We start from the raw sequence: 10,242 nt of genomic DNA, 5'->3' as shown, positions 1-10,242 counted from the left end.
AGGGCTATGAGTGTGGGGCTGCCTAAGTCTGCTGGGCTTCCTCTCACAGAGCCCTAGATACTGGACATAGAACTATAGGACCTAGCTTTGGTTTGATCTTTTTTTGGTCTGTTTTGTACATCTCCCCTTTGGAATGACAATGCTTACCTTATACTGTTGTATACTGGAAGTAGGTAGTGGTTTGTAGCTAAAACATCATCTTCAATCTCAGTAGAGGGGGTTTATATTTCAGGAATCCTAAGCCATACAAAAGCTTTGTGATCTCTGAAGTTGGATTAAATACATTTCACATTATGAGACAGCCATGAGCTTTTGGAAGTCATGTACAAAGGTTCTGGTTTGACTCTTAAGTGTCCTCTACAGGCTCATGTATTGCGATGTTCTCAAACATTACATAGATGTTTGAGAGGCTATGTAATTTCAGAAAGGGCATCCTGCCTGGCAGACACAGGCAACTAGGGATGGATCCATCCATGAAGGCCATTAGACTGGCTTCAAGTTCCTGCTCTTCTTTTCTTCCTCGTCTACTGAGATGGGTTGAGCCACGGCCTACCTATTCCCATCACTGTGAGCCATACTATGCTTTCCTCTCCATCATGGACTAAGACTTTTGAGATGGAGAGCCCAAATAAGCCACTCGTTGCTTAAGCTGCATTTTGTCAGTATGGTGGTCCTGTGGTATCAACACTGTCTAGTGAGAGCCAGAAAAGCTTATTCCAATACCAGAGAAGCACCATGTCCTAAAACTGTCATTTAGTCCCCCCATTTCTTCTGTTACTCATTTATAAATGTGTTGCCTAATATCCATAGTTTTTTTTTTTTTTTTTTTTTTTTTTTTTTTTTTTTTTTTTTTTTTTTTTTTTTTTTTTTTTTTTTTTTTTTTTTTTTTTACGGTTGCTCTCAGATATCTGATAGAAATGCAATTCTTTAAGTTGTGTTCTCCAATACAATTCTTTCTAAGGTCTAAATGTGGCTATCATAGGTGGTGAAAATCTGAACCAGATCATCACATACTAGGGTTAGTTCTGTAAAGGTGGGAATACTGCGTGCATGAAATTAGCTGCTTTAATACCAGTAATTGGCCAGAGCCATATTAACCATTTAATGAAGTTATTTACAGAGGTGTGTCAACAGTAAAAAGCTTAATCATCAAGGGAAAAATCTTAGGCACAAGACTAAGTAACAGTGCCATTGTGACCTCATGTAACAGAGGTTACAGGATGTTACAAATTTGGTTCTGGCTCCAAATTTGAATTTACATCACAATGGGTGTCGTTGTGCACTATCACAGGAGAAACCTTAGTGTGTGAAGGATGACTCCAGACCGTTTCTCCCTCTGACTCCCTCCCAGAACTGGGGAATCCTACAGAGGCTAGAAATTTGTCTAGTCCCTTTTGCCACACGCACCAACTGAGTTCTAAAAGGAACTGCAGTCAGTATTCACTTCTGAATCACTATCAGGAGAGTAACAAAAACAGCTGCCCAGGTGTTGACTTTTGTCCCACTGCCCCACTGGCCAACACGCACAGTTAGATGGTTTTTGCCTTCCAGTTGGAGAACACAGAAGCAAGCAGTAAGGCAGATGTATGCGACTTGCCCTGTATTTGAATCTGATTGTGTCATTGACCTTTAACGCACTTATTAGCATGATCTTTCCTGACACTTGACTCGTCTGCTTCTGCCCTCCTGGATAGTTGAATAACTTTTCAACTCACAAAAACATATATAACACATCCCACTTCTTCTGAATACCTTTTCTTCAAAAGCAGTTCTTTGTCCCACATAAACCATCATGTCTCTCTGTTGCTCAAACAGCAATATCTTGCTTGCTTTGGATGTAAAGTGATGGCATCACACACAAGGATGAAGAGAGATTTCTCAGAGTCGAAGGGTGATTTGATATGGAACAGGTGAAAAAATTAATACCCATTTCCTTGTCCATGACCATCTAAATTTCCAGCTCTCTAACAGCTGGAATTGTGGGCAGCAACATCAATCCATTCAATTAATATTTTGTAGAAAACTTGGGACCTGTGAACCTACTTCACTTGCTTGGAGTACAGAGCATGAAGCAAGGAGGAATTACAAGTGTTGTTAAGTTCCTGGTGTCCTGTTTAGACTGTAGACATCAGGTATCATTCCTTCCCTGGCCTAAAACTTCACAAAAATTTACCCACAACATCTTAAATTGCATCTTTTAATGCAAAAATTATTTTGAAAACCAGCCATGGTGTACCACTCCTGTAATCCTAGCACTTGGGAGTCTGAGGCAGGAAGAAAGATTGCTAATTTGAGGGCAGCCAGGGCTACAAGGTGGGGGGACGGGGAGGGGAGACAGAGAGAGGAGTTTACTTTGTAAACATAAAATATGACTTTTCCAGGCACTGACTTCACTGTATTCCTCCTTCTTAAGGCTCACATGACAAAGCTCTACTCAGTAATTAATAATTGCCACCTTTCTTCCCAGTCCCTGCCTATCCTTGATTGACAAAAATGATAGTTAATAAGAACCTACGCCTCACTCCAAGCAACTGTAGGCATTTTAGATTGCGTTAACAAAATGAATACATCAACCCTGCGAGCAAGGGAAGGGACAATACTTTTCTAATGAAGGGGAAGTTTCCACACCATGACTTGCACAAACAAAAAAATAAAATAAAACAGCTGAGTCAGACCAAGCAAGGATGTCCTTGCTTGAGGTGAGAAAACCTCCGATTTTTGGTGTTCATTAGACCTTTGTCAGATATCCCCTTAGGGTTAGTCAGCGTTTAGTGTTCAAAGTCTGGGCTCCATTGACAGTTGCCTTCATTCGGCAAATAAGATTTATCAGGTGACTCCTGGGTATAAATCCCGTTGCCCCCTGAGTTAAGCTTTGCAGGTTAGTTTCTGTTGGTGGTATATAAGATGAGTCAACCGCCGATGTGTGGAATCTCAGATTCCTGGCAGCCCATTGGCCGCTTCAGGGATGCCACGTGACAAAGATGTTCCTTAAAAGAAGGGGTTGGCAGCACAGTGATGCCCACACTTCGCTGTTTTCAGTTGTGAGTGCCTGATCTGCCCTTTCGAAAGCCGTGCACGATGATTGAGCCCTTCTTAGGCACCTGGAAGCTCATCTCCAGTGAAAACTTTGAGAATTACGTGAGAGAACTGGGTGAGAGACGCCATTACGGGAGTCGGGAATTGGTTACAAGAGTCTTTTGTGTTGTGGCTGGCTTTGTACCTCACGATGAATTTTTAAATGATTTTCTTTTTGTTACCTTGGGTTATACTAATATGAGGCAAAGTTTATGAGTTTGCTTATTATTAATATTTCTTTTAATTATAATTACCATTAATTTTTTTTTTTTTAACTAGGCTCACGGCTAGTTTATGGTCCATGTGCTGTAGCCCAGGTCCCTGTTCGAAGATCATCACGCTGAGCTCCTGCTCGGATTTCTCTTTAGATGGGTCATTTCGTTGAGCAGCTTTTGTTCAACCCAAAATTTGTGTAAATGAATCCTTGTAATTAGTATATGGATTGAGTTTGTTTGAGATTTACTCCAATTATAAGTTTAGAAGCACAGTGGCAACAAATAACATTTTCAATAGTGGTTCTCAACCTTCCTAATGCTGGGACCCTTTCATACAGTTCTTCATGTTGTCATGCCACCAAACGTAATCAAGACTACATCGTAACCATAATTTGTTATGAAGCATAATGTGGATATCTGATATTTGACCTCTGAAGGAGTCGCAACCCACAAATTGAGAGCCACCAATTTAGAGTCTAAAATTTTCTAGAATGTTCACTCATGTATGACAACTATTTAATACATAGTCTTGAAGGCTTTCATTTTGAGAGGAAAAATAGAATGGTTTCCCTTTACTGACCAACTGTCTCCCCATTGGCTGCCTCTCAGGAGAATGGGTCCTTCATGTCTACTTCAAGCTCTGCAGTCAACCATGAGCTATAACAAGCTGTGTCTGTAACAGCTACACCTCTCCATGAATTCTGGAACAACAGTCAGTTCATTTTTCATAATTAACAACTTCTTTTACAATAATAAACCATATGAAATGCAGCCTTCTTCCCTTTTTACATTTTGCCTAGAATGACCAATGATTGCTTACAATTATTAATATGTTTGCTCATTCTAAGCAGGGAAACAGCAGTGCTTTACCCCTAATAAATTAACATGATCATAACTTGCTCTTCTCCTAAAGACAACATTTACATTTCAGGAAGTAATACATTTTCATATCTCTTCATGGATTATAGACAAATTTGTTTTGAATACAAATTTGAGGACATATAAGAAACTTGGAAATGGATGCAGCAGTGCACACCTACAGTCTCAGCTGTTACAAGGCTCTGGCAGGAAGAGAGGGGGTTCAAGTCTAGTCTAGCTACATAGAGAGATCTGTATGAAAAAATGTATAGTACACTACATATCTATATATAATATGTAATATGTATGTTATATATTATGTCTATGTCTATATTTATACATGTATACTTCTATATCTATTTATACACACATATAGAGCCAGAGAGAGCAAAAGAGAGGGGGGGAAAAGGGGGGAGAGAGAGAGAGAGACAGAGAGAGAGAGAGAGAGAGAGAGAGAGAGAGAGAGAGAGAGAGAGAGAGAGAGAAGATGGGAGAGGATGGGAGAGGAATGGGAGAGGAATGGGAGGATCTTGTGCTTATGCCCAGAATGGCACTGTATTGACTAGGAGCTGGGCTAAGTCTGGAGCAAGGAGGAAGAGTGACTGAAGTCTGACTCTGCTCTGGGGCCCTTCTAAGCCTTTTGTGCCCTCTTCCAAAGCAAGGGTGAGGAGGGCTCAAGTCATCCATCCTTTACTGTGGAGAAAGCTCAAAGGGGACAAAGCTGTCAAGAGTCAGGGTTGGAGCCCAGATTTTGACCATCTCACTCTTCCTTGAAACCCACAGATCTGTTTTCCTACAGGAAGGTGTGCTGCATCCCCAGATGGAATGGGCAGTAGACTTCAATACATATTCAGAGAAAAGAGTCAGCGTCTGTCCGTCTATCTACTGTGAATGGTCATACTGACAGTGGAAAGTCCTCAACCTGAGCCCCTTTGAGCTGAGGGCTTCCCATACTGTCTTTGCAAGTTTCCACAAGGCTAAATGCAAGCAAGCATTTGCTCCCTTGAAAGCCATCCTGGAAATCCACACTTCACATTAAGCACAAAAGTTCGAGAAAGTGAATTTAGCTTTTCAAGATATCAAAAATTACTAGTTTTGCCTTGACTTTTCTAGAGATTACATAAAACATCAAAGAAGACATTGTGGCTCGGCCTAGTAGCTCAGGACTACAAGTCAGAGCAGAATCAGGAGGGCCTTGACCTCAAGGCCAGCCTGGTCTACATAAGGCTGTAGTGAGTCATGATTTCAGTGGGAGAAGCAGCATTCTTTAACGACTGGTGTTCAAAATGGTGCTTGACATGTCTCCCTAAATGTGTGAATAAGGTAAATTTTTTTCTTTGCCCCCCCCAGGAGTGGAATGTGAACCTCGGAAAGTTGCATGTTTAATAAAGCCAAGCGTTAGTATTAGCTTCAATGGGGAAAGAATGGACATCCAAACAGGAAGTGCATGCAAGAACACGGAGATCTCCTTCAAGTTGGGGGAAGAATTTGAAGAGACCACTGCAGACAACCGGAAAGTGAAGGTTAGTTGGAGCTAACTCTTTTTGTGTTTAACCATTGAGGAAAATAGGTGGCTAGTTATAGTTCATTCAATTTATTTTACTGATTCAATTGAATTCAGTTAATTTATTACTAAGTCTGATTGGGCTTGTTTAAAATCTGTGCATACATAAAGTCAATCTTTTGCTAATTACTCAGATAGCTTAATGGAGCTAAAATGTTCTTACTAGTCTTTTTGTTGCTGCTGTTTGAGATAAGGCCTTGCTATGTAGCCTAGGCTGGCCTACAACTTAGGATTCTCCTGCTGCTGACCTTCAGGTACCAGGGTTCCAGATGGAAACCTAGCAAATGGCATTCCTTTCTCTCCTTCCCCCAACTTATTTTGTTATTGTATGAAAGATCATACAGAATAGAACAATTATTAAGGTTAAATAACTTATGAATTCTTGTCTATGAGAACATGAATTTAGTTATCTTCTGGAACTTCTAGATTGGCTGCATTAAAACATAACAGGAGTTGAGTTGAGCAGTGTGAAATACAGAATTTAAGACTTGAAGCTAAAAGGTAGACATTTAGTATGGTAATAGGTAAAAAGTATTGAATCACTCCTTCTAACAACTGTCTCTGCATTTATAGAGTCTTATAACTTTTGAAGGTGGGTCAATGATCCAGGTCCAAAGATGGCTTGGCAAACAGACAACCATTAAAAGAAAAATTGTGGATGGAAAAATGGTAGTGGTGAGTTTTCTCTTAAGTTTACAGTTTTACCTAATTTTTTGAACAACTACCCACGAAGCTACTCATTTGTCTCTGTGGCCTGAATTGAGGCTTGTTCTGCAGAAAGACAAGAGGGCAGGTTTGACCTGGCAGCAGTCACATCTAACAAATCTCTCTCCCTTTAGGAGTGCACCATGAACAATGTCGTCTGCACTAGGATCTACGAAAGGGTGTAGCAGAAGGGTAGACACCAACAAGAACTTGGCCACCACAACGAATTTGCTCCTGAAGAAAACCAGCCCCAGGGACAGCGATTTAAAACATCACGCCCATAAGTTATGCTCAATAAAAGCACGACTCGAAATGTTGTTTTCCAGCTGTTTGATAATGAAGGCCATGCTCTGCTCGACTTTTCTGCTGTATGTAGAATACTCTGACAGAAAGCCACTTCCAGTGGGGAAGGGCTTATCTTAGCTCACAGTTCCAAAGGGGAAGCGCCGATCTTTGTCATGAACGGTCATGGGAAAGTCATGGGAACAGAAGTGTGGAGCCAGCCTGGTAGTCAGGAGCCAGAGAGATCCCATTTCATCCCCACACAGGAAGGTTCAGGGCCAGGGCAGGAAGTGGAGCTAAACTATACAACCTCAAAATCTGCCTGTAGTAATAGCCTTCCTCCAGAGATAGCCTTCATAAAGCTTCCATGTCGTTCCCAAATTGGATCACTATCAGGAAACCAAGTGTTCAAACACATGAGTCTATAGGAGCATTTCATATTTAAATCACCGCAGGAGTGTTCTGTAGAATTAGTAAGACAAGAAGTTTCTGTTAACATGACAAGATCTGCAGTCACCCAGGAGATAAACCCCTGGGTTTGTTAGATTACCCGAGGTAGGTAAGGGTAAGGGTAGGAAGAGCCATGCAAAATGTGGAGAAAGATGGAAAAGGAAAAGAAAAAGCACTTGATTTCCTTGCCAAGGGCTCAGGTTCAGTCGCCAGTACCCTGGGGGAATGGCTCATGCCTCCGATGACACCCTTTTAGCCTCCTCTGGTAAGTGCACACTTGTGGCACACATAAACACATGAAATACATACAGGCACATATGCATACATATGCACAATAAATATCATTTGTTCCCTTCAACTTTGTACAGAGGAAAAACAAGAGTGTTCGCTCTAGTGAATGAGGTAAAGTCATTTACTTTTCAGGAGAATCTGAAATCCAAATGAGAGGAGACTTTATAACCCATACAGGAAAATATGCTTTGCTTTGAAAGTTCTTACCCAGAGTAACAGTAGTAAACTATTCCACTGAGAGATGACGTGTTGAAGTTTACAGGAAAGTATTATCCAGAAAGCAGTCACACTAATACTATTCCTAGCACTACCACCCAAGAATAGGTCATCACATTTTTTTATTAGATGTTTTCTTTATTTACATGTCATATAATATGTTCTTTCCCAGGTTCCTCTCCAAAATAAAAACAAAAACAAACCCCTGTTCCCTCCCTCCCTCCCCCTGCTCACTACCCAACCCTCTCCTGCTCCTGGCCCTGGCATTCCCCTACACTGGGGCATAGAACCTTCACAGGGCCAAGGGCCTCTTCTCCCATTGATGACCGACTTGGCCATCTTTACATTCTTTTTGTTACACAACAGTAATAAATCACTGACAAGTAATTTTCAACATCCTTAACATTTTAATTTTCACAAATTTGTAACAAAAAATGCAGTAATTACAAAAGGACATAACTGGCCCCACCTCTCACCTGCAGCAGCACTCGGCAGAGAGGACTCTCTGCACCCTACACAGACAGCACAGTGGAGTTGCTCCTGGCGGCAAGGTTGTGGGTAAGCCAGGCCGGGTCATGAGTACGTCACAGCTGACCCCAACCGTCAGGAAAGCTGCCCAGAGGGTCATGTGCACCCATAGAGTCGTGAGTGCTGGAGAGCCATCCCTGCTCTTCACCAGCTGCAGCCCTCCAGCACCTCGCCTGGACAGCACAGCAGAACTGACCCTGATAGTGCGAGGGCTGGTGAGTTGTCTGTTGTGAGGTGGGCCCGGGGGGGCAGTGCTGTCCATTCACAACAGGCTTTTCTTCCCACCCTTGAATCTCCAGTTCCATCTCTCTTCACAATGCTCAAGCTACTCCATTTTTTCTCTCCTATCTGTCCACCACATACGTTACCTTTGGGGTGACATCCTCCATCCACGCTGCACGACGTGGTGGCAACTTGGTGTGTACTGTCTGCCTGTGCTGTGTGCCAGAGGGCAGATCTGTGGGTGGCATGATGATCTGTAGGTCTTTGTCTTCCTCCTTCCTCACTGTGCTGTGTGGTGGTAGGCAGAGTTCTGCGTGTCTGTGTTCCAGGGAACACAGGGAAGGTCTATGGGCATCTTCCTCCTCCTGCACTGAGGCATGTGCCAGAACGCAGAATCTTTGTATTCCTCCTACTATGCAGCACTGCCTGGATTTGATTTGATCTGGTTTTATTTTATTTTTATGTATACTAGGCATAAAACAGCTTTTGTCACTAAGCCAGGCATCAAGCTAGGAAGAACAAAAACTGCCAAGTGCTCCACCCCGGACTGATAGAAAACCACAACCACCATCAAGGTGTCTCTGCGCATTGCCAGAAGGGTGGCATCAATTCTTTCTGCAGTTCTGTGTCCAGTCCTTGCATCCTCGTTCCATGACGTGATGTGGAGCGACCATCCAACCATCAGTCCCAACAGTAGGATAGATCAGGTGATGCCAACAGAGAGACGCGCAGGGAGGTTGGACTGGTTTAGGACCTGTCAGGGCCAGTCTTGTATCATCATCTTCAGTCACTGATGGCTTTGATAGCCTTCGGGGACTGTCTCACCACTTCCTTTAATTCCAAACCGAGATGTTGTCTTCCTCAGGGTTGTGATGAACATAGCGATGACCTAAAATGGGTCAGCCCTAGTAGTCACCAGCATCTAGGTTCTCCTGCGTCTCCTTCCCTGATGACAAAGCAATCCAAGCATGAAGAGCAGGAATGATGACGTCACTGGTGGACAGTGGGCAAAAGTCGGAGCAAGACGAGTCTGAGCAGCTTAGAGCACTGGCCTAAGGTAACTCACAAGAAGTTTCCTGTTGGGGGTGCCATCTTCGTGCACTGTGTGGAGATTGTATTATGTAATTGTTAACTCTGTACCAGCAGAGGGCTTTGGTGTTGTTATTCTCTTTTTTTAATTTATTCATTTATTCACTTTAAATTCCAATATCAGCCTTCCCTCTCCTCCCAGTACCCCTCACACAAATCCTTCGCTGCCCTCCCCACCCCACCCCCATGTCCCCTCCCAGACCACCTAGGGGAACAGGATTCACAGACAGGCAACAGATTCAGTGATAGCCCCCACAACAGTTGTTGGAGGACCCCCTCCCCATGAAGACCAATTTGCACTTCTGCTACATATGTGCAGGGCATTGGGGGCGGGGGTCTAGGTCTAGCCAGTGTAAGCTCTTCAGTTGGTGGTCTAGACTCTGGAAGCCACCAGGGGTCCAGGTTAGGTCACTCTATTGGTCTTTCTGTGGCAACCCTGTCCTCTTGGTGTCCCTCAGTCCTTCCCCCACCTCTCCCACAAGACTCGCCAAGCTCCATCTAACGTTTGACTGTGGGTCTCTGTTTTTATTGGCTACTCAGTGGAGCATGTCTCATCACCAATATCATATTGTGTAAGCCCTCTTCCTCCCTGTCCTTTTATTTGACTTAATAAAAGTCTGAAGGCAACAGGTGAAGCAGAAAGGAAAGGCAGGACTTCAGGCACAGACAGAGACTCTGGGGGGAGATTTGAATTGGCAGAATTCTCCGGGGGCAAGAGAAAGAATAGATGTATCTGGATTGCGTGTT

The 10,242-nt window shown here is 43.1% G+C and overlaps 2 protein-coding genes across 2 annotated transcripts in view; both read left to right on the top strand.

The window, feature by feature from the left end:
- Positions 1-2,961: 2,961 nt before the first annotated feature.
- LOC116094939 (fatty acid-binding protein 9) lies at positions 2,962-6,730 on the top strand. Its single transcript, XM_031376338.1, has 4 exons — positions 2,962-3,151; positions 5,499-5,671; positions 6,286-6,387; positions 6,552-6,730. The coding sequence occupies exons 1-4, from the start codon at positions 3,079-3,081 to the stop codon at positions 6,600-6,602; spliced, it is 399 nt and encodes a 132-aa protein (XP_031232198.1). The 5' UTR covers positions 2,962-3,078; the 3' UTR covers positions 6,603-6,730.
- A 2,510-nt stretch (positions 6,731-9,240) lies between these two features.
- The window catches only part of LOC116094719 (myelin P2 protein), a 10,033-nt gene continuing 9,031 nt past the window's right edge, over positions 9,241-10,242 (top strand). The window contains exon 1 of the mRNA XM_031376239.1: positions 9,241-9,463. The gene's annotated coding sequence lies outside the window, so the exon portion shown is untranslated. The remainder of the gene's footprint in view (positions 9,464-10,242) is intronic.

The sequence above is a fragment of the Mastomys coucha genome, unplaced genomic scaffold (genome assembly GCF_008632895.1).
Source record: "Mastomys coucha isolate ucsf_1 unplaced genomic scaffold, UCSF_Mcou_1 pScaffold17, whole genome shotgun sequence".
Lineage (NCBI taxonomy): Eukaryota > Metazoa > Chordata > Mammalia > Rodentia > Muridae > Mastomys > Mastomys coucha.
This window is presented reverse-complemented; position numbering and strand designations above follow the sequence as displayed.